This window comes from Anabrus simplex, chromosome 9 (genome assembly GCF_040414725.1).
Source record: "Anabrus simplex isolate iqAnaSimp1 chromosome 9, ASM4041472v1, whole genome shotgun sequence".
Classification (NCBI taxonomy): Eukaryota; Metazoa; Arthropoda; class Insecta; order Orthoptera; family Tettigoniidae; genus Anabrus; species Anabrus simplex.
This window is the reverse complement of record NC_090273.1, coordinates 121,676,161-121,701,341: the sequence shown is the minus strand read 5'-3', so window position 1 is coordinate 121,701,341 and position 25,181 is coordinate 121,676,161. Positions and strand designations below refer to the sequence as shown.

Below are 25,181 nucleotides of genomic sequence, written 5' to 3'. Positions count from 1 at the left end.
GATGGACGTAGAACTCATGCTGGACTGGGTTAAAACTGTGTGGAATAGAAGACCTGGTGCACTACTAAAACAACCAGCTCTGCTTGTTTTAGATAGTTTCCGAGGTCACCTCGTGAACGAAGTGAAGCAAATTCTCACTACAAATAAGACACGACAGATAGTCATTCCTGGTGGCCTAACATCTGCTTTGCAGCCACTAGACGTATGTGTTAATAAACCCTTTAAAGACCACTTATGTCGATTTTACAACGAGTGGATGATGAGCGGCGATCAGCAATTGACGCCCGCCGAAAATATCAGGCGTCCACCCTTGGACTTGTTATGCTCGTGGGTGAAGAAGAGTTGGGATCTTATACCACCTGAACTAGTCTCCAAGAGCTTCAAAAGGACTGGGATTTCGAATGCACTAGACGGTTCCGAAGATGACGCAGTGTGACAGGGAGACGAAGAATCTGATACTGGTATTAACAGAGGCGAGGACGGCGCATCAGATAGCGAAACCTGCGATGGCGACACCGAAGATTTGGAATAAATTGCGTACCGGTAAGTCCGCGTTTCACAACAAAGCGATAATTTTTTGCAAGAGTAATATTTTAACTTTAATACTCAAATTAATGATAAATTAACTTAATACATTCATTTTTATTTTCAGGTTGGAAAAACGTTCGCCGAATTGTTGCGAAAAATTATGAATTTTGTTTTAGACTATTTTAATTATTTTGATGTATAAACGCGAGTATTACGTGCATCTTAAATTTGTATCAAATACAATTTAGTTATAAATACATTTTTTGAGTAATACAAATACTGGTATTAAATATTCATCGTATAATGGTTGCACCCTACAATTTTTTTCGAAAATTTTGGTATAAAAAGTGCGACGATTATGCCGTGAAATACGGTAATTAGGCTACTAGCCAAATAAAACTAGACTGAACTTCATTTAAAATTTCTGGGTAAAACTCTCAAATGGCAATACGTCTCAGCCAGTGATGATATTCATGCACTCACTCATGCACCCCTGAACAAAAATCTCTTGTGTTCAATGAACGATGATATATAAACATTCATGCCTCATCGAAATCTAACCTCTTATACCTTGCCGATGGAGAGACAGATCAGTGGTGGTATATTTTTATACACACACCTAAATGGAGTCCCTCTAATTCCTTATGCCTTGCTTTGCTCAACTTATTTACCGAAAGGAGGCCACTAAATAGACATTTCACTTGAATTCAGTTGTAGTTTTGACAACTGTATTATCTATCATTCATTATGACATTGAACTGTCACCCACTGTCCAAGAATTTTACTGCTTTCTAAATTGTATTCATGGAAATAATTACTCATGAGCATACAATAATTTTAAAGATATTGTATAAAATAAATTCAATAAAAGCATATTTAGATTAATGCTTTCACAGCCCATAATAAGAGATGGGATAATCTTTTGGTTTTTTGCCGTGTGAAAAAAGTAAACTGCGGGAATACAGAACTGTCAAAACAGTCATAGTTGAGATCTGCCGAGTTTCTCTCATAAGAATGTAGAGCAAAGTCTTCGCAGAATGTAAAGGATTCCCGCAGTTTACTTCTTTCACATAGCAGAAACTCAAAAGACTATTATGCCTATCTATAAAAGTAGTTTTTAACCCCTTTACTGCTGCGATTGAATATACTCGAGCTACCTCGGATGGCCCGTCAGTGCTGCGATCAAATATACTTGAGCTGCCTTATAACTGTGTGATATGCTTCTGCCATCTATTAGTCACACTTTAAACCACATATTTTATATGATTTCTACATGTAGTTCTGTAGGAAAACTTTTTTTTCGTCACACAGTTGTAAAAATTGTGTTTGAATAATGGCTGCCACGCATGAATGTAAGATGTATCCAGAGGAAATCTTACACTTATAGAGGAGATTGGATTTCTATAGCGGTGGTAGTGATACTGAGGGTATTAGTGAAGTGATGGTGATAGTCGTTATGATTTGCTGCCAGAGAGATGAAGAAATGACACTGACATAGACCTGCCTATATGGTCAGACAAGTTTGCACCAAACGTGCATATATTTCAAGCACCAGATAATAATTTGACACCTGAATTCCCTCTGAATAAAGGTGTTGACAAAGGTAACAGACGAAACATAACAATTTTATAGACAGACAGTTGATGCTAAGTTGATGTGCATGTAATTTGTCAGAATAAGAAAGTAATCTCAGTGGCACAATCAGTTTATTTTTAGTTTGGTTCCTGACTGAGTTCAGTGGCTCTTGAAAGTGTTAAATGCTATAGTCCAATGTATTGATTCTGGCTCCTTAAAGTACTCCTGTAGGACAAAATTCCTACAACTGGCATCTCTTACAACCTATAGCAATTTAAGGAGTGTTACCAAGTAACATAACTTTTTTTTTTTTTTTAGATAATAATATTCATGCCATAATAACTCGCTTGCTTTCTCTGTTCCTGATAGCTAATTTTGTTGCTTATGTGCTTAAAAATGTGGTTATAACATTAGTTGTGCTACTCCTGTATTTTCCTTAGGTGCTGCCACAGCTTTGGCATGTGGCTGGCTCAAACTAGACTGGCGCATTCTTGGTGAAGCGGCTCTTGCACTTTGTTCAATACTTCAAGGAATTGCTTTATTGATCTCTTCCTTTTCCTCATCTTTGATCCTGGCGTACTGTTTATATATTATCTTCGGAGTGCTGTATCACACAATGATCACCATTGCAAAGTAAGTATCCCTAGTAATAAATATCTAGTGCTTGATAAGTATATCATTTGTTTTTATAGCTGGAATGGCCAGGCCTTAGAGAGCCATGATCCGTGAACACTCTTCGTTTCTTTTGGGGGGATGGGGTGTTGAATAGTGGAGAGTCTCAGGGCAGAAACTATGCCCTTTTACTAATGTTTCCTAGGAGTATCCAATGAGTCCAAAAATCTCAATTCACTACACTGGGAGAGGGTGTGACTATTTGACGTGGAGCAAATTTTTCCTCCAAGCCAGAGGAGAAATCCTCTCTTTGCTGCTAATTTGGAATAGAATGAATATAGAAATTAATAAAAGTGAAGAGGAAGAAGCTTCTCTTAATAAATGGCTCTTATCAGGGTTGAATTTTGAGTTATTTAGTGAATTGTGGTGCTATAATTTGGAATAGGCCGAAATTGTAATTTTAGACCATGTCATACTACTACTATTACTACTAAGTGAGCCTCTACATTAAGTGTCCACACTGCTTATTCCAATCTGCGCGTCAGAGAAGGGATGGAATAGCTGGAATACTATGATGAACCACTGTGTTACGTACCAGCAGTATCAGAAAGTGTATTAACCAGAAGAATGGCATGCTAAAGAAGAAAGTTATCCAACTCCCCAGCTATTTCCCACCATTATTCAGTCAGGCTGTTATGCTCAGTACGCAACAGTAATCCCATCTATCAGAGTTGAGTGGCAGCACATCACAACAAACAATGTAATGTTAATGTTACTGTTGATCAATGTTATGTGCTTTCGATATTATAGGCATTGACATTTAGTTTTCTTCCGACTCTGAAATCCCACACTTATCATAGTCGGTATGGTAAAACTGAATAAAACATAAATGATCGGAAATTGTATTCTCTCTAACTTTTGTTATGTAGTACTCTTCGATAGGACCAATAACGTAGGTATTTAAAAATTAAATTTTAGGCACCTTCCCCAAAATTATCATTTCATCCCGAGTGAATAAAATTGTTTATAGCTTAGAGTGTATTTTCTTATTCCCCGGCTCTATATACCGATTTTAATTCTGTGTACCTATTTTCTCGTGGCTCGGCGTTGATATGGACTTGGCAACAAAACAATACAAAAATACAAATTCATGATTATCTGTGTTATCATAGCCGGTACGGTAAAAATGTATACGACATAAATGATAGGAAATTTAATGCCATATAACTTTAGTATTTATCGATAGAACCACCAATAACATAAATATTTGAGAATTAAATTTTAGGCCTTCCCCTAAACTACCATATCACTGAGCATGAATAAAGTGATGTGTAGCCTTTGCTGGCGGGACCTAGTGTTTACAGTGCACAATGTCTTCTGGTATGGGCTAGAGCAATTTTGTTACTTTCATTGATCTGTCTCAGCTTTATCCTTGGCTTTGACAAAATGAAAGTGACTGAGGTATGAGTGATGCTAGTAATGCCATACCTTCTGCAGCCAGTCCCTGCTATGAATGGTGTGAAAATATTGCTCATAGGGTCAGTTGGTGCATGCATTTCGGTGGGCTTGGCAGACTGATATGTAATAGCAACTTCTGGCTCTGTGAGGAAAGCAACAGGAAACTACCTCACTCCTCATTTCCCTAGTACGCCTCTTCAGTGATGCCTAGGCCATCTATGACAGCTGATGGTGGAGCTGTTGAGGATCCAACCAGCCTTCGGGCTGAGGACTAAACATACATACATACATACATACATACATACATACATACATACATAGCCTAGATTGTAGTGGTTCATCCCCCGACTTTAGATACCAATTTTCATTCAATTCTCTTCAGCCATTTTCTCGTGATGCGTGTACGTATGTAGACAGACGGACAGAAATTACAGATAAGTAAAACGTGCATTACCCTGTTAGTGTGCACATGACTGATACAGAAATACCATTATTTTAAAATTCTGAGCAATGTACAGACAAAACTACTTTTTTTGCTAGTGGCTTTACGTCGCAACAACACAGATAGGTCTTATGGCGACGGTGGGATAGGAAAGGCCTAGGAGTTGGAAGGAAGCAGCCATGGCCTTAAGGTACAGCCCCAGCATTTGCCTGGTGTGAAAATGGGAAACCACAGAAAACCATCTTCAGGGCTGCCAAGAGTGGGATTCAAACCCACTGTGTCCTGGATGCAAGCTTACAGCCGCACACCGCACGGCCAACTCACCTGGTAAAAACTCTTATTTTATATACAGAATATAGATTTAATGAAGGAATAAAATATTTTAAAGTGCAAAATTCTGGTGGTATGCAACATAACAGTGCAAAAATATATGAGTGAAAACTACTTCTTCTTTCAGACAGTCATCATCATCATCATCATCATTTCCCTTTATCCAGCTGTAGCCAGCTAGGGGCAAATATGGTTCCTCTCCACTTTATTCGGTCTTTCTACCACTCCTCCTCCAACACTGTGTCCCAGTCCAGGTTTCTTTCTATAATGCTGCATTGGATGGTATCCTTCCATCTTAATCGTGGTTGTCCACGGCCTCTCCTTCCTTGGATTTGCATTTCCATCACTTTTTTTGGCATTCTTTCGTCGCTCATTCGCTTTATGTGCCCAAACCATCTTAGTCGGCTCTTCTCTATTCTATCATTCAGTTTTTCCATTCCAATTTCTTCCCAGATTTTCTCATTCCTTATTTTGTCTCTTCTACTCTTCTGTATCATACTCCTCAAGAACTTCATTTTGGTCGCCTGTATTCGACTCTCATCCTTCTTTGTCATTGTCCAAGTTTCTGCTCCGTAAGTTGTTATGGGTACGTAATACATCTTGTACATAGTATCCTTTGCTTCCATTGGCACATCTTTGTCCCATAACATGTTTCTTACACTATGATAAAAACAACTTCCAGCTTGAATCCTTTTACTAATCTCAGCATCCAGTCGAGCATTCTCCATTAATTCACTCCCCAGGTATTTAAACGTTTCCACTACTTCCAGGGGCTTGTCTGCAAGTCTAATCTGACCTTTCACTTCTTTCTCCCCACTAGTCATAACAAGAGTTTTACTCTTTTCTACACTTATTTTCAATCCACATTCTTCAATCTTCCCATTCACCACATTCAACTGTTTTTGAACCTTCCTGTCGTCTTCTCCCCTAATCACAATTGTAACGTGAAAATGGGAACTAATATTTATTTGGGATCATGGAATTACAACTTGGAAACATCTACGAGAATTCATTTATATTTCTGGCATGTGTACTTGTGAAACGAGACGTTATCTATCGCTCATTGTTTGAGACTGTCATTTAGTTGGAATTTTCCATACACACTTGATTCAAACTATTTTTCTTATTATTACGTATTTCCTGGATTAATCTGAGTGGCTAGATTTTGATCGAGGGCCGAGCAGCCATGCGCAGAGTGTGCGACTTGGAACGCTGGGAGCAGTGTGGACTTCCGGCGTGCTCAAGGAGAGCAGTGAGTCGGTCCGCTGTGTTCGAGCTTTCAACATGGCGCTGATTAGACGCGCTCGTATGAAGACAACTTCATGTTGCCAGAAAGTGCTAATAATGGAGAGTGAATCGCCAGGATGAGTGCGACGCTATTAGGGCTATGCCTTTTTTTTTCTTTTTAATATCCACGTGAGCTCCAACCATTGTATTTCATTACTGTAAGTAGAAAACTTAGTGTGAGTGTTTACCGTTAACCAGATGCGAAGTGCAGATGTGTTGTAAGTTGGATATCTTAACTATAATCAAGTACTGGAAAGCATAGTTTATTCAAGTGAGCTTGTACAGGCAAGGAGCACATCTTCGAAATGTCTGTTGGTTAATCAAAAGCTGTAAACGTCTGGTAACAAAATTTACTGTAACGGATAGGATTTAAATTTGTAAAAGTATGTAACAATATTTTACGGGAACTTGGAATCGCTAGGTATGCGTGTATGAGGCTGTAGTTCATGGGTGTTGTTTAAACTTACTGTGTTGTGGTTCGTATCTTGTTTGCCTACTCATTCTTGGTGGTGTTTATTATCATTATTATTGTCGACATTATTATTATTATTATTATTATTATTATTATTATTATTATTATTATTATTCTGTTCATTTAATTTTATTTACCTCCCTAATTTTCTACGTTGTTCGTATTTACCTTCTACCTGTTACTAATGCCTCTAGTTGGTTATTATTTAGATGTGATCATTATTTGCATTGTTGGGACTTAAATTAAATGACACCTCATATATGCATCTTGGCGTGATCCAAAGCCCCCTCGATTCTAAATTATTTAAGCAGTTGACGTACTGTTTAACAAAAGTAAATGTAATTTCGTATTGTAACCCACGGGAGTAATGAAAAAATTTATTATGATTTTAATAAGGTTGAGTCTGTAAAAGATTGAAATTTGCTGGTCGATATTGAACTTTAAATATGCCAAACTCCTAACGTTTGCCTGTCTCATTCTGCTCTTTGTTTGCGGCTTCTTGCCATTGTTATTATTGCATGGTGGTCACCGCTTTCTTATCTTATCTGATGACACGTTATTTATTTTGGTGGCTTTGATGATTATGATGAGATGATGGTTTGGCGTCTGTAAATGTCAGTCCTGGGGTGTGCTCCGAGTTCTATTATTATGTGGGAACGCATTATGTATCTTTTCCATTGATATTTTCTAATTTGGTTGGGATAGTTACCCACCTTGTTTTATTATTATTTAATCTGGTTTCCTTTAATTATGTAGTTTTTTTATTCGCGGTTGGAGCCACTGATTTTTAATTGTACGCTATTGTGTGTGTTTTTCTTGTGCGTGTATCCTCTTACCTGTTTGTAGTGTAGCAAATTTCTATTTTAAACAGAATTTATATCGCGGGCCCGCATATCGGTTGGAACCAAATTTTAAATAAATTTTTAATATTTCTGTACGTCAGGTAACAAGTTAGTTATGAATTTTCAAACCTTAATTTTGGTGGAAGCCTATTTTTAATGTGAGATTCATTTCACCTTGATTTCCATATTATTTTAAAATCCTGTTTCTCTCTTTTAGTTTAATTGTGTTTTAATTTTTCTAAGAAAAAGGAAAATATCTATTTTTAACTGTTCTTGTATTATACTGATTTTCAAAATTTATTTACTAACTAAATTTTCCTTATTTTAAAATTTAATCTGATCTCTCATTTGGTAGTTAGCAATATTTACCTGGGAACCTATCAACGTTTATGTAAGACCCTGGCCTTTTTCCTGTATGCTTATGTCCTCCACGCTTCATATTTTGTACTACTGCCCTTACGGTAAGTATTGTGCTGGTTTTAATTTTGATGTTTAGTGTTCTTTTGGTAAGGTTGCAACAATATCATCTGCAAATAACATCATGTTCATTTCGCTTCCTCCATATGCTGCTTTTGCTGTTCTCATGATGTCATCCATTACTATTGTAAACAGGATTGGTGATGAACACTTCCTTGTCTCAGCCCACTAGTTATTTTGAACCAACTTGTCCTGCCAACTTGTGTTTGCACACAACTACAACATTCCTTATACAATGCCTTGATCATTTTTATTAATCCCTGTCCAATTCCTTTTCGCACCAGACTGTCCCAAACTTTCGTCCTGGGGACACTGTCTTCTTTATTTTAACATAATTTAAAAAATATGTCCATGTTTGCTAAAAATGTACTTGCAGAATTTAGAATGATATATTTTTGCCACCTAGAATGAATTCAGCGAACTTGCAACAGACATCTTGGAGATAGACATTGAAATTAGATTAAGTGGAATCATATTTGGCTTAACAACACTAGGGTTACAGAAATTGGAATTCGGAGACGGTTGCCTTTGGAGTATATCACAATAGTCATATTCAGGTTCTTAGGTGTAAAGAATCATCTATTTTCAGACAGCACTTTGCGAAACATAGTGATACTTCTCTCGACATCAACGGATGTTAAGGGTTCATATTTGAAGCTAGTGAGATCTTCCTCTTCAAAATCACTAGCATCAGAATTTTCTCCTTGTAATATTTCACTTTCTTGCACATAACTTGATGCGCCTGGATTATTCATGCACCAATTAGATTTTCTTTTCATTTCATTTCATTTTATCTCTTTTCAGATATGGTTCAAATATATGTATTTGCTAGAGAAAGGATGTTTAATAGGTGATGGATGAACTAACAAATGATTGAGAATGGGCAGTAAAAATGTACTTGAAAAAAGGAGACATTGCCCAAAAATACTGTTAAGATCTAAAAAATGGCCAATAAACAAAAAACACCCAAAAGGCAAAAAGGACAAATAAAACACACTATTTTCTGGCCTACAATGACCCAGAATTAACATACAGAGTATTCAGTTGGGCGTCGAGAAAAAAGGATTTTTCCTTAACTTTTGAGCCAATATTGACGTATGCTGCTGAAACATGGACAGTAATAATGAGAGGTGAGAGTAGAATACAGGCATTGGAAATAAAATTAAAGACAATACAAGAAGGGGCAAGATCAATTATGAGGAGTTCAGAGGGAAGCTGGATGTTGAAAGCCTGGGAGACCAGATAGGGAAGGCTCGCCTTAGATGCTTTGGGCACGTTTAAGGAATGAAAGCGGAGAGAATTCCAAAAGTAATTTTGGGGCAGAGATGTGACAGAACGAAGCCAAGAGGGAGACTGTGGAAGAGATGGTAGGACCAGATTAAGGAGAATATTGGAAGACGACAACTGGAGGTGGGAACCGTATGCAAAAAAAGAGTGGTAGAAGGAAATAGGGGGTCATTGATCCAGGAGCTCCCTGGACAGGAGTAATGGAAGAAGGAGATGAAATAAGTTGGCAAATGACTTGCAGATGTGTGGGATATAACTAGGAAGAAAACCTTGGAAAACCATGATTTATGACCTGCAAAACCTGGGGGGAAAAATCTTGAATTTGAAAAAGCTAGATTGCTGGCCACCCTGTAAAGCTGAATAGTAGAAGTAAGGTTGTCAAGGGCTGATAAGTACCACTAGGAAAATTGAGATTGATGAGCAAAGAGTTCATATTTGAGGATGACTGTGAAAGGTCAGAAAATTATCTTGTGCTTTTACATCTTCATGTTTCTCTTGTCTCTACTTTCTTGTACTTCCTATTACCTCATTGACTTGTCATTGTGTTTATTCTTCGTGTATGTTCCTATCATTCTTCCTAGCTTCCTGATTTTGACAATAACTTCAGCACTAGCTGATATCCAGTCTCGGAATCCCTCTGGGTAAATAACTGCGCGCACTTCACACTTCGCGGTAACATCCAACGGGAGCTCTGTTCTCAACGGCTGCCAAGCCAAGACTGAGTGCCTTAGCGCGGCGTGCGCGTGTTTATATGTGAGCACAGGAGACACTCTTCTCAATATTGTGACCAACAGCCACACGAACAGAGTTCTGTATTTATAAAAATATAGGAGACCTTATTTTTGGGATTACCCTCATATATTTATTTCATATTTTTAGGAAATTGATCATCATTATCTTTTCATTCAATACAGTTGGACATCATAATGATTGCATTTGATCAGCTGAAAAGCAGAAGCTATTTATGTTCAATTTTCCAATACAGTAACGGCAGTTGTGATTAGAACATTCGTTGATGCTGTCTGATTAATCATGTACCCGTGAGCTGGGTGGTTCTTGTTTACTTTGAATTTCTGTCATAATAATATCTACTGGGTTATTGCTCATTGACATTTTACATCTTCATTTTTCTCCCTTTACCTTCATTGACCTTCCACCGTTTCCTTTGTTTTTTGTCCTGGTGTTTGTTTGCAACATTTAGAGTTTAGTCTGAATACACATCTTTTGCATTATACTTCACGAACTTGTATCAAAGAGAAATATCTAAATTCATGGATTTGTTTCCTCTCTTTGCAGTTCAGAAGTGGCTAAGTACATTAAAGAGGATAGCTATGGGTTAATTTTTGGTGTGAATACCTTCTTTGCACTTGTTCTTCAGACCATTCTTACAACTATAGTGGTGGAAGAAAGTGGTCTAGCTCTCAACCCACGCACGCAGGTAAGATCCTGTAATAGTAAGACTGTGTAGTTTTCAGCTCTGTGATCATAGCCTACTGAGATAACTCAGAGATGGAGTAAGAAGGGTATTTGTGAGGTAAGGAAATAATTAACTCTCACGTGGTAGGAGTTAACAGAAACTAACAACTGAAGCAGTGAAACCTCATTAGTACATTCCTCATTAATACATTTTCCTGCTTAGCATGTTGTAAATTCAAAGTTCCATTTCTCATCGTATTAAATCTATATAAAAAATACCACGCTTATTGTGTTACGAATTTGTGCTATTACCACTTAGTATGATCACATTTTTCCTAGCCCTGAAAATGTTATTTGTCATTCCTTGTGAAAGAAACGCGATTTCCAACTTGGGTAAGAGCCATCGCCACAATTGCGAGATTACTGAAAAAGGCCTTGAATTCCTGAACTTCACAGGATAAGTTGCACCTTTCAGTAGCAAGCAGTTAGTATAAGGAATATTCAGTTTAGCTTGCCTGTTAGCAGTGAGATTGCTGAATAAGCCAGTGAGCCTGTTTGTGCTGGTATTTCACATTCCATTCAGAAGTTAGAAATTTATTTTGTGTTGAGTTGCACAGTGAAGTGAACTAAATATTTGTCGCGTTCCAGCCTACATCTGGATTAGGAACATAATTGTGTGGAGTTGACTGGTGTAGTAGGTATTTGTCACATGATAGCTTAGTTATGGATACGGAAAAAGTCGTGAAATTCCTTACTGACGAAGACAAAATTAAAATCTCTCAGAAAGTGGACTGGCATATGCATCTTTAAGCGCGCAAAGGTAGTGCAAATGTTGAAACTCGCACCTTTTAGTTTTGAATCAATCACTGGAGTTGATCAAAGTTTTGTTGGATTCAAAATGGTGGCCAAAGTCATTCTATCGCAGTTGTATATGGCCTAGTATAACCTCCAATTCATTGTCTAAGAGTGTGACCAGAAAATAATGTTTAATAACACAGTGATCTGAAATAAGAGGCTTCTAGTAACATTTGTTGTAGCAATACAGTAGAACCTCAATAATTCAAAATCAGTTAATTCAAAATCTCACCTAATTCGAAGAAACCCTTGTTGCCAGAAACATGAGGTATGGTTTTGCATGATATTTAAATTGTTAATTCGAAGTACGGATAATTCGTAATTCAAAGAACAGTGTCGGTCCCATTACCGAAATTCAGACTTTTAAATCAAAACTGCCTTTACATTGAAAAAAGAAAGTATTTTAGGAAGTAATTTAAATTCAAAATTTCTCCACGTCATGAAAGAATGCGTCTTTCGAAATGTGCAGGGGTAGCTTTCTGCACTTTCACTCACTTCGGTGTGTGTTCAGTGTGTTTCATATTTGCTAAGTTCGAGTGAAATCATAATTCTTTTGCATTCAGCGTTTTAAGGAACGCCACAATATCACACAGCAGGCAGTGTGTGGAGAAGCAGAATCCGCGAACACTAGCGATACCGACAGTTGGCGAAAAAGCGTGGCTCATATTTCATATGCACCGAACAGTATTATCAATGCTGAGCCCAAATGGACTTGTGGTTTCAAAGGAGAGAAGTGCCAGCCGGGAAATCGTACAAGGGTGGGGGTTACTGTACTATGTTGAAAATTGCAATGCACACAGAAGCGAGAGACTTCCTTCCCTTGTCATGTGAAAGTTCTATAATGGGAACAAAATGGTGGGGTCCACCTATTCAATACAATACAATGTTATAAGATGAATTATAACATTTTATTAATAATGAGACTGGTTTCGATGCGTGTATGCATCATCTTCAGCCATAAACTTGAAAACAGACAATAACAACTTAAGGTTACAAAAACAATGCGTAATAAATACGTACACTAATCTTCTGGATAATTGGTAGAAATTGACATGATTAAAAACATGAACTGGGAACAATAACGTATAACACTAGCTTAAAAGTTCTCTTTTTCTGAAAATATAGCACCATTTCCTTTTTGAATAAGTAAGGTCTTATACGAAGTGAAAGTCCTCTTGATGAAAGTTTCACAGAGTCTTGAAATGTAGGATAAAAATTTTAGGAGCTTCAGTCAAAAAACCATTTTCAAAGCACTGATTGAAATACTGGACATTCAAATTGTATGTGATGTTCTTTCTTAAAATAACTTAACATACAGTAGAAGTCTGCTATAGCGAGTATGGCATATAACGAGGTCTCGTTATAACAACAATTTTTGTCTGTCCCTTCAAAATTCCTACATTAAACCGTGTATTATCCTTTGGTTACAGCGAGAGCCCTATCACTTAATGCATCCGTTATTATGAGTGATTAAGCGCGTGCTATTTTTTCCATTATCGATATTTGTGCCCCCAGTGATTATATTGCACGCGATCGATCACCTTCGGTATCGTTTCCTTGGTATGTTCACTAGCGAGTTCTCTCGTCGACATTCGAAGGTGATTCAAAGATATGAGTTTCATTGTTGTTTCCGTATTGAACTGAGATCACAGAGATGAGTTATTTATAAGGTTTAACCTATTCAATACTAATTACGTGTTGTATAGATGTTATTCACAACATTTATTTAACATGGGACCAGTTTCGACATTTAAATGTCATCATCAGCCATAAAACAAATCACAAACAAATGAGTAAGGACATATTAAAACTGGTGTAGTTACACGTTGAAATATGTACATTAAAAGTCTTTATACGACCATTCACACCATGTGTCAGACAACATATAAATAATGCACAGTATAGAGTTTTCCACCTATTCAATACTAAGTTGTATTTACAATATTTACATTACACGGGACTAGTTTCAACCCTACTCGGGGTCATCATCAGCCATATTGATGATGATGCTTGTTGTTTTAAGGGGCCTAACATCGAAGGTCATTGGCCCATCAGCCATATTAGAACATACACAAAATATTTGGCGAAATCCTAAAAACGTGTTTTCTAGCAGTAAGAGTCTTATGAAAATATAATTTTACAATATGAAGTGTGGTTGAAATGTTGCAAATGAAAATGAAATATTACATGTGATGTAGGTGAGTAATAATTAATACAAGTACATTATACATGCTAAGAATTCTGGAACAAAAGTACAAATAAGGTACTCTGTGTTGTTAAAATTTATAGACTCATGGAATTCACTAGGTCCTGGTGATACATAACGGTTGTGGACCGAGTGCTATGGCAATAAGAATGAACACAAAGTAAACTGACACATATATAAAAATATACAGGTATGTACAATGTCTCGGTAACAAAATGTGTAGTTGATACTCTCTGGAAGAAGAGTCGACTAAACACTGTATCAGCTTAAGCGGAGCATTTGGCAGTTGGTGTATTAAGTAAACGAACTGTGTTGTTGGGCTGCATGGTTGATTGTTGTGCAGAATGTGAAGTTTTTTGAATTCTTGTTGAGAAGAAAGTAGCCTGGTGATATTAATTGGTGGAATTCTCAGTTCATAGCGGAAAACAAATTGGACCTATTAAAATTGAGAAAAGCCAGTAAAAAGCAAAGTGCGCGGAAAGAGGAAATGGGAAACCATGGAAAACCATCTTCAGGGCTGCCGACAGTGGGGCTCGAACCCACTATCTCCCGATTACTGGATACTGGCCGCACTTAAGCGACTAGCTATTGAGCTTGGTCCTCAAGATATGACAGAGGGCATCATTGATTTCAGAGATTAGTTTGTATTTTCTCATGTCTGTTAAATTACTGAGAGGTTATTATCATGTAAATTTATAGCTACTGGCGCTTGAAGTATGTTTTCATCATATGCATAGTACAGTTAGGTTAGGATAGGTGACGCTGTTTGAAAAAGAAAACTGAAACGTCTGCCACAAAATGCGATCGATCATCTTCGGTATTGTATAGTTTTCTCGCTATGTGCATTTGCGAGCTCTCTCATAGACATTCGAAGATAATGTTGGAGTCTATTAGTAATACCCATCGACTGCTGTTCTCTAATGAAAATTCGAAAAGAAAGGGGATAACACGTTTTCTTAATAAATGCGTATGTAACGTATTTTCTTGCGTCTAGTTAAATTTCGGAAATTTCAGTGAGGAGGTTATCATTTCTGTACATTCGACGTTTGAAATATGTTTTCATGATACATATACGGTTAGGTGATTCCATATGAAGAATACTGAAATGTTTCCCACAGAAGCCTCTGGAGTGATACCGTATTTCTCCTAATCCAAGACGACGTATTCTCTGAATCTCATGTGAAAAAGCGAGGGTCGTCTTGCATTTACGGCCTAACAGTAATCAACACCACTGGCAACTACCGCAGTAACCACGCTGCTTCTCTTCTTTTCCCCCCGCGCGCAAGCGCACACGAAACTCGTTGACAACAAACGACTGCCTCTTTATTATACATCGCTAGCCGTGGCAACCGGTTGTACAGTGCCTATGTGCAACGTCACTGGATTTCGGGAAATAGTGAAGAGAGAATGACGTTCTGTTAGCCTCTACAAAAACATTTCTCAAATCTGCAGAATGGCATCAAAACATGTGAGCCTTCAAATTCTTAGAAAGGCTACGGCTACTCAGCAGCAGCGTTATAAAGCGTCTTCTGTACCTGACGCGTAGTAAAATTAAGTTTTATAGACAGCAGGAATATGTTCATGATGGATCGACGTATTGTAAAGATACGTGGAACAGGTATTGGCGGCAAATTTTCAACGGGTTCTCGTCGATATTATGATTCCAATTTCAAGTTCAAGGTTATTAAACACTCGGAAATGTAGAATAATTGTACAGCTGCAAGAAAATACATCATATGCCTAACCAAAGCTAATATTCGGCGTTGGTGTGAAGACAAAAATAGCTTAAAAATGCGTACTGTACAAAAAATGCATTCAGTGGCTCGCAACAAGGATGCTTTAAAGAAGTCGAAAATGAAATTGCGAGGTATGTGCACAAGAAACGCAAAGGCGGAATGGCCATACCGCGCCGCAGTAAACTCGTTTGTTAACCTTCAACGTCCGCGATTAGGCCAATACATCGCTAGCCGCTGAAGTTGGTCGAACCCGGCAAGCGAGACGTGCGTGTAGCTGCAGCCAGTTATATCTGATGCTGAGTGAAAATAACAGTTTTATAGTGAGCAAGAATATTTTCCTGGGGGATAATAGAATTGTGGAGGCACGTGGAATAGGTTTTGCCGGCAAATTTTCAATGGGTTTTCTTCGATATTATGATGTCAGTTTTAAGTCAATGGTTATTAAACCCGCAGAAATAAAGAATAATTGTGCAGCCGCAAAAAATACGGCTTATTTAAAGCCAAAGTTCGGCATCTAAAAATAGTCTAACATGCATACTATACAAGAAAGGCATTCCATATGATTTTACAAAGCACTTTTTAAGCCTGATTTAATTTTTTTGAAGGAAAATTTGCAGGTCGTCTTGGATTTGGAGAAATATGGTACTACAACTTTTCAGAATGAAATTAAACATACACTTTCACGTAGTGTCGGATTTCGAAAAATAACAATCAAGTAAGCCGTAATGTGTAAATTATCCGCGAAAATACAAGTTTTGAACAAACTGATTGCCATTTCATACCAATTTGAATGCGTATGGGGGTTTTCCCGACTTAAAAAAAAAATCGGTAGAATCGAGTTAATTTTCTGCTGTTATGAATTCTCACCATAACAGACTTCTACTGTATTTTAAAATGACGTAACAAGTTTTAAATCTGGAAAGAACATGAAAATTCTTCAAGCTCCGCTTTTCATGGTAAAATGCAAGTCTTCTCTAACTAAAAAAATCCGTAACAAAGCTATGGCTGGAGTTCGTCTGCTGTGGATTTTTAATTTTTATATTTTTATGTGAAAATGAGGCAGAACCATATTTGCCCCAGGGTGCTAGAAGGTATTCTCGGTTCAAGGTGGGACCTGAAGCAGAGAGAGAAAAGGGGATATTTAGAAAACCTTTTGAAAAATAATGAGGTCCTGTCTTAAAAAAATTTGAGTAAATATGAGACTCACCTCTGGCAGCATGTGCGACGTGTGTAACCAGGAGTTAGAGAAGACACTGAGAGTCGTATGACACCGAGACCAGTACGTAAGTACTTGTGTTGGTAGGGGAAGGGGAAGAAGTTAATCAGGGAAGGTGATGAGAGGGAGTAGGAGGATAGGTAGGGACAGGGAAGGAAGGAGAGGGGAGAATTTGAGTTAGAGATGGGATGGGAGCGGGGGAAGAAAGAGGAGAATTAGGTAGGGTGATGTGGTGAGAGAGCGTGTCGTGAAAACGTATTGTGCTTTGAAAAACTAATTTGCTTTTGGAAATTTGTTTAAGTCTGAAAAATGCAATCAGAAAGTCGAACAATATTTTTGGTTTCTCAGAGATGTCGTTGAGATTTAAACCTGAATTGAAGTATTGATCTAGGTGAATGTAACAACTCTCAGTGATGTCAAGCGAAGGACTTTACTGAGAACCTGTATTACTGTGAGATCTTGTTCAATATTAGTAAAATTATGGTGAAAATCCTTCATATGCTGATCTATTGCTGAGAACTTATTGTTGACGTGTTCTGCATATCTGATCCTGAAATTTCTTCCTGCTTGTCCTAGATACAAACTGCTGCAGTCATGACAGCATAATCTGTACACTCCGGAACTATGAAAAATATTATTTTTGTTTATTGAGGGGGTGTTATGAAGAGTGTCAATGCTTCTATTACCAGTTCTATAAGAAATCTTAGGGTTTTTTTAAAGACATTAGTGATAGTGTGAATTTTGTTAGTAAAAGTGAAGGTAGGAAAAATATTGGCTTTGGGTTTACTTCTCAGAAGGGTGGTATTAGGGTGGTGCTTAAACTTGTTAATGATTCTCTCAATAAAGGCATCCTTGAATCCATTGCTTTTAGCTATCGAACGAATTAAATTGAGTTCTTTATGTAAATTCTTTTTTGACATAGGTATTCTAAAAGCTCTGTCAGCCAGACTATTATAAGTAGCAGTTTTATGAGCGTGAGGGCGGGAAGAATCATTCCTGATGGTATTAGCCATTTTGGGTTGGTTTTCTGATATGTAAAAGAGGAAAGTGATAGAGTGATTGTTAAGTCCGCTGGAGTAAAACCGGGTGGCTAGACTTTGGCAGCTTCCTAAAGCTATGTTTTTTTGCAAATAACTATTAAAACCTGCATAGATGATCTTTGAATAATTTTATTTCATAAGTTAGCATTCGCTAATTAACGAGACAGTCATTCTGTTTGTTATTATAAAAATTAGAAAATTCCAAATCACCCGGTTAGAAAACACATTCTTTTTCTTCATTGTTTACTTTATAATTGTAAACGGAGATAACTGGTCCTATTTAGCAACCAAATAACGTACATGTTTGAAAGTGGTTGTGCTCAAAATTGCTCTCTTTTTCCACCATATGTAAAAACATTAAACAATAATTTTAGTTTGCACGGATCTCAAACAAAGTAATCGTCATTGATAATTCCATATTTTTCTGTTCCCATTTTCTCACGTATGCTCTTGGTTTCTTATTCCAGCATCAGATTCTGAACAAAAAATGAATAAGTAAATGAAATTAGCAACACCATACTTATTTTGTACAAATTAAAAACTTTAAAGTGTAGGCCAACACATTTTAAGTTGTATGTCAAATAAAAGCACTTATCACAAACACACACTCTCTCACACTTTGTTATTTAAAAAAAATCTATTTATATAGCTATTATTGTGCAGACATTGTATAAATCATACTAAACCCCTATCCTCACATACAGCCTGGAAACCACTACATTAACAAGAAGGGACAAAAATCAGATCAAAAATTGGATGTATGGGTTTTCAGGCGTTTGCTCTATTAACCAGCATTTCGTCTTAGGTCTGACACTAGACTCGTCAGAGTGGGATGTGTCAGACCCTACCCACTGATGCTGGGGTGTATGCAGGTGAACTTATCAGAAGCTTCTTATGTAGCACAGTCTGATAACTGCATACGGGAGATAAAACTCCACAATGGAATTAATGCCCGCCTAGCAATTCCAAATGGTGATACTAAATTCCCATGAAGGGAATTAGATATTTTTCCACCAATAGAGCATAGAGCATATGATATGCATAGAGCATATGATATGCTCTATTGGTGGAAAAATATCTAATTCCCTTCATGGGAATTTAGTATCACCATTAAGAAGGGACAACTCGAAACTCCGAGCAGCAGAAATGAAGTTCCTATGCACAATGATCCAGAAGATCAGGAGGGATAAAGGAATGAAAAAGTCAGAGAAGACGTAGGACTAGAAGACTCCTTACTCCAGAAGATCCAAAAGGCAAGACTGAAGTAGTTTGGTCATGTGAAAAGAATGAGTGCCAATAGGTCTGCAAGAAAGGAGTATGAAAGAGAAATAAGGGGAAAGAGACCAGTGGGCACACCTAGAGAAAAATGGACAGGCTTAGTGAAGAAGGATGTAGGGGAGAGAGGTCAGGATTGGGAGCGGATTGTGAACGAAAAATGGTTCATGGACCGAACAGAATGGAAGGGGCTCGTATACCACACCTGGGAAACTGGAGTTGGTCAACAACAATGATGATGATGATGATGATTATTGTGCAGTGCTGAATAGGTGTGGTAAAACTGGGCTCCACCCGGTCCTGCCCCATGTGTCATAACCGGTTTCACCTCGCTGGTAGTTGTAAAGAAACACATGGGCTAGCCAAACAAAATTAAACTGAATCTAAAATACAGCCATATTGTCGTAAGCCTATAGTAATAAACTACATACAATGTACTTAGCTTTACTGTTACTGCTGTAGTACTTTTGGTGGTAATCAATGCAGCTTAATAGAAAGTTGAATCAAGACATCACAAAAATACAAAAACATTCGTCACAACTAAACAAATCTCCACAGTAAAATGGTGAGCTCCCTGCAGCTTCTCTTTGGTCTTGGTAGATTTGTTCGGCCGTTGGCAGCCAGGTAGCAGCAATAACTGAGGCAGAACTGGAGTACCCGTTTTGAACCCGACTGCCCAGTTATGCCCCACTTTCCCCTACTTTTATTTGTAGCTACATGGTCAGTTTTAAAAATTAAACGAAGTACTTGTTGAAATCAAATGAAAAATACCTTGACTCTTCATATCATGAAGCAAAAAAATTCAGCTCGAAGTTAAATTCAACTATTTGACAGTACCATCTCAGAGAATATTAGAAAAATGGCTGCTACTTATAAATACAGTAAATCTGTGATTATGGGTACAAGATGGTTGAAGTGCACTGTTGTATGGAAGTGAAAGCTGAACACATTCAATAAAGGACGAAAAATATCTGAAAGAATAGTTGATTTGGAATAAAATGTTCAGAAATTTTTAGATTGAAAAGAAAACATGGGAAAAGATTTCTTGCACTTGTATGTAGGTGAATTTAAAGATTATTTGTATTCACATGAAAAATGTATTGCATGGAAGATATGTCATTCTTTAAATTTACATGAAAGTCCTGTACCAAAACTCCCTTCCTACATCATCACAGAGTCTCTTCCAATATTTATTGTAGTTTCTCTGTTCCTTGTTCAAAAACTTTCTTTACCGAGCTTGATAGCTGCAGTCGCTTAATTGTGGCCAGTATCCAGTAATTGGGAGATAGTGGGTTCGAGCCCCACTGTCGGCAGCCCTGAAGATGGTTTTCCGTGGTTTCCCATTTTCACACCAGGCAAATGCCGGGGCTGTACCTTAATTAAGGCCACGGCTGCTTCCTTCCACTTCCTAGGCCTTTCCTCTCCCATCGTCGCTATAAGACATATCTGTGTCGGTGCGACGTAAAGCAAATAGCAAAAAAAAAAAAAAATTCTTTACTGAGCTCGATAGCTACAGTTGCTTAAGTGTGGCCAGTACCCAGTATTCGGGAGATAGTGAGTTTGAACCCTACTGTCGGCAGCCCTAAAGATGGTTTTCACTGGTTTCCCATTTTCACACCAGGCAAATGCTGGGGTTGTACCTTAATTCAGGCCATGACCACTTCCTTCCCACTCCTAGCCCTTTCCTCTCCATCGTCACCATAAGACCTATCTGTGCCAGTGCGGCGTGTAGCAATTTTTAAAGAAAAGTTAAGACTTTCTGTCCAACTCTTGATAACCATCCCTGCATTACATGTTTGCCCTGCTCATCACAGTAACTTTGCAAGTTCTCGTTTCATAGACTTGAACACATGGAAATGACAGTGTACAAGATCTAGATTGTACCTCTCATTGGAATTGTTGCAGGAGGTCTGCTGTAATGCTTATTGAATGTGGGTTTGCATTGTCATGAAGAAGCCCAGTGCCTTTTGTTGGTTTTCTTGCCCATTGATCTTCACTTGCATTTCTCAACCTCTTCAGAGTTTGATTACTCGTTTAAGCCATAAACGGTTAACTGTTCTCTTCAGAGTTTCACAATATGATGCTGTAGTTGTCATGGGCCCTTTGAACATGAATTCCTTATGAATATTAAAGGGAAAACGTCACCATCACCTTTCTGGCAGATTGAATTGTTCAGCTTTTCGCAGATAGGAAATAAGGGTGCTTCCTTACAAGTAACTCAGTTTTGTTTTCCAGTGAGAAATGTTGCATCCAACCCTCATCCTTGGTCACAGTTGTGTGTAAGTAGTCATTTCCATCTTTCATGTATCGTTGCAGAAACACAAGAACTCTTTGGACTCATTCCTTGTGTTGGGAACACTTTATGCAGATTTTCAGATGCTGTGCGATATGGTGCATATTTGCATGTGACATATCATTGCAGCCACAATTTTGTCCACTGTCATTCAGCTATTTTCATTAATCATTTCATTAGCACATTTGACATAGCCCGTCATCTTCAAATTGGTACCGGGCAAGTTGGTTGTGCAGATAGGATTGCGAAGCTGTGAGCTCACATTCAGGAGTTTGTTGGTTCGAACCCCGCTGTCGGCAGCCCTGAAGATGGTTTTCCTTAGTTTCCATTTTCACACCAGGGGTTGTACTTTAATTGAGGCCATGGCTATTCCCTTCCCACTCCTAGCCCTTTTCTATCCCATTGTCGCCATAAGACCTATCTGTGTTGGTGCGATGTAAAGCAACTTGTAAGGAATTCAAATTTGGTGGCCTTCCTTGCTTGTCATTCCTCAGTATCTGTACACTTATTCTAAACATGTGACATGTTTACTGCTGATAAAGTCTATCTACCTAGGCCCTACCATGGTGCAGTCGTTACCTATTCAAAGTAATTGTGAACTATGTTTTCAATCTTATTATTCAAAATATCTCCTTCCAACACAGTGTTTTGGGTATGGGGAAATTATTTTTTTTACTTTTTCTTGTAATTATAATGTATGTGTAAAGGCGTGGTTCAATTCCCGGTACTGCCAAAAATTTATGATTGGCAGTAGGATTGGTATGTGGTTGAAATTGTACATGCAGCCCACCTACATTGCAGGTGTGCCTGAAAAGAGCTTGGAATGAGGACACAGGTTTACTTTTACAGTCATATTAATCACCTGCAATTTTATAGTGTAATGCACTTCTCTTTTTGAAACATCTATGATTAGTGGGGCTGTTGCTTATTGCAAAAATTGTTGCGGGCATCAGTAGTTACATACATGTAAGGAATAGTGAGAAAGATGTCCAGTCAGTCGGCTGAAGTGGCTGTTGTGTGTAATGAATTGCAAAGTGCCAAAAAATGATCATAATGATCATAATCATAATCATGATCATAATTCTGCATGTTGTGACATTTTGTATCTTTCTGTTTCATTGCAGTATCAATTATATGGTGGCAGTTTTCTTATCCTTGGAGTTATATTCCTGACTACTGCAGTATGCTCATTTTGTTGTTGATGCATGTAACAGCCAAAGTTGACTTATAGCATATTATAAATGCTAAAAATAATCCAAGAGAAAAGAATGCTTTGACTGTGTCACCGGTTGGTGGGACAGAGAACTGAAACTACAGTGTGTTTGGAAATGTAAATTTTAATTTTTTTATTTGTCTGAAGGATTTAATTTTTTTTGCAACTCTGGACTCTACTGGAATTTCATGTAACCACAAGAAATATTGAACTGTATGAACATTGCAACTCGCAAAAGTGTTTTGAAGTGATTTTTTTTAAATGTAGTTTTTATGTAATCTGATGTAAAATTTGTAAGGTGGTTTATTATGGAGCATCCTGTGCCTGTACTGCAAGCGTGGTTTCCTATGATGAAATTTTGGTGTTGTAATCGTAATGTTCCAGAACTTGTGCAATTGCTAACGATGTTAAAATGACCATATATGGTCACAAGATTTCCTATTGGCAAAAAGGTCCAGGAATCTAGGGTAAGTTTGATCTTATTGGTTGATTATAATCGGGCCATTTCCGGCCTTGTGGCCGGCTTCGAATTATGATGCGTGAGTTCGGCGTCATTTTCCATCCGACCGCCCTCACGAGCGTTCGCGCTCGAGGGCTACCCTCCGGAACTCCTGCCTTTCCGAAGTAAGTGTTATTTCAGTGTTTTTGCTATGTTATTCTCAATGTTTTCCGGTTTCGTTTCATTTAGTTTAATTCCTTTTGTGTTTCATTATTTCTTCGCTTAATGTCATCTTAAAAGTTTAATTTGATGAGTCCGAGTTTACCCTAGGTTCCAATTGCCGTACTTTCAATTCTTTCATCCATTAAATACTTTCGCTTTAAACTATACCTTTAATGTAGCATCACCTTCATTGTTAAATCAAGTTTTATGTTAAGTTACTTAAGTATGTCTTGTTTCCGTGTCATGGAACTGTATTTTGTAAAACTTTCTTGTCATTTTTAATATAGTTGAGCTAGAGGGTGTTTCTTGTAAGTCTTTTCTCCCCCATAACGTCATACGTTCCATGTACCTTGATAAGGGCTTCCCGCAGCTTCCACATCCTGTCTTAGTTGTCATTTTTAGGCCTGTAAGTGTTCCCTGTTTTGGTTTATATGAATTCTCCGCCACTGCGTCATATTTCTACCTCCTTGTTCATATTATTAAGTATTATCTTATTTACTACAAGTATTATTATGTTATTTACTATTTCTATTATGATTATTATTTATGTGTAACTGTAGTTGTTCCCAATAGCGGTTACAGACTGCATGAGAAACAATATAAATGTCATAAATATTTTTTTGTGTGACCAACATTTAAGTTTACGAGGGCAGATCAAATATAAACGAGAATTATTTTTTTTAAATTTATGCATCAACCAAAATAATACACATATAGAGATCACTTTTCTACATAGTGTCCTGCCTTCGATATACATTTTCTCCATCGGATTGGTAAGATTTTGATGCCTCACTTTTCTACATAGTGTCCTGCCTTCGATATACATTTTCTCCATCGGATTGGTAAGATTTTGATGCCGCCCTGATTGAAAGAAGAGGAATGTGTGCGGAGCCAGTTGCACATGAACTCTTCTACACTTCCATCATCAGCGAACCGCTGTCCTCCTAGGTCTTCTTTGAGTGGTCCAAACAAATGGTAGTCGCAGGGCTGTACAGAAGGTGTTCCAGAGGTGTCCAGTGAATTTCCTCTGGTTTTTCCCATGTTAAACTGCAGTATGTGGCCTTGCATTGTCATGCAAAAGAATGACGTTTTGGATCGGTTGCCGGCGTCACTTGCTGCAATACACAGCTTTTGCTTCATCCAAAAGGTGACAGTAATAGGCTGCATTATTGTCCTTCGTTCGTGAAGAAAATCCACAGCAAAATGCCTGTGGAGTCCCAGAAAACAGTTGCAAGCACCTTTCCAGTAGATGGGCATATTTTGGCTTGCTTTGTCTCTTCGCTGCCACTCCATGCTTGCTTGCTTTGGCTCTGGGGTGTAATGATGCACCCAAGTTTCATCACAAGTCACAATACAATGCAAGAAATCCTCTCCTTCTCTGACAAACTTCCTAGCATAGTTTTTTTGTTCCTGGTTGAGAAGACGAGGAACCCACCTGGCAGACAATTTTATGAAATGGAGTTCATCTCGGATGATGGTTTGAACACTTCCGTAATTTATTCGTATGGCTAAACCAATTTGCAAAATTTTTATTCACCGATCTTCACCAGTAACGTCACGAATGGCAACAATGTTGTCTGCAGTGTTACTTGTCCGCGGTCTCCTTTATCAGGTTCATTTCCCACAGCTTCTCTTCCTGCCACAAATTTTTTAGCACACTCATACACTCAAGTCTGAAAAAGTGTGTCTTCCTCAAACTGTGCGCAGAGCCGTCTCAAAATTTCAGAAGGTTTGGTGCCCTCTTTTGTGAGAAATTTGATAATGATGCATTACGCAACAGACGTGTGCACCTCTTGCTCACTCATGGCGCACTGAAGCAGCCCAGCTCTCCATCATGTTCACGTATGCAAACCCCTTCTCCAGACACCCCCACCATCATCCTGACAAAGCCCCACCTCAGAATTATTACTAACAGCAGTGGTACATTCAAATTCCCGTTTATATTTGATCCGCCTTTGTA

The 25,181-nt window shown here is 37.9% G+C and overlaps 1 protein-coding gene across 3 annotated transcripts in view; it reads left to right on the top strand.

Moving 5' to 3' along the window:
- LOC136880956 (thiamine transporter 1) overlaps positions 1-25,181 on the top strand; it is an 84,376-nt gene that overhangs the window by 52,301 nt on the left and 6,894 nt on the right. For all 3 annotated transcript variants that reach the window (XR_011018694.1, XM_067153504.2, XM_067153505.2), the window contains exons 7-8: positions 2,544-2,736; positions 10,607-10,748. Coding sequence is in view for 2 of the 3 variants with exons in the window: in XM_067153504.2 (XP_067009605.2) it covers positions 2,544-2,736; positions 10,607-10,748 (335 nt within the window). In the remaining variant the exon portion in view is untranslated. The remainder of the gene's footprint in view (positions 1-2,543; positions 2,737-10,606; positions 10,749-25,181) is intronic.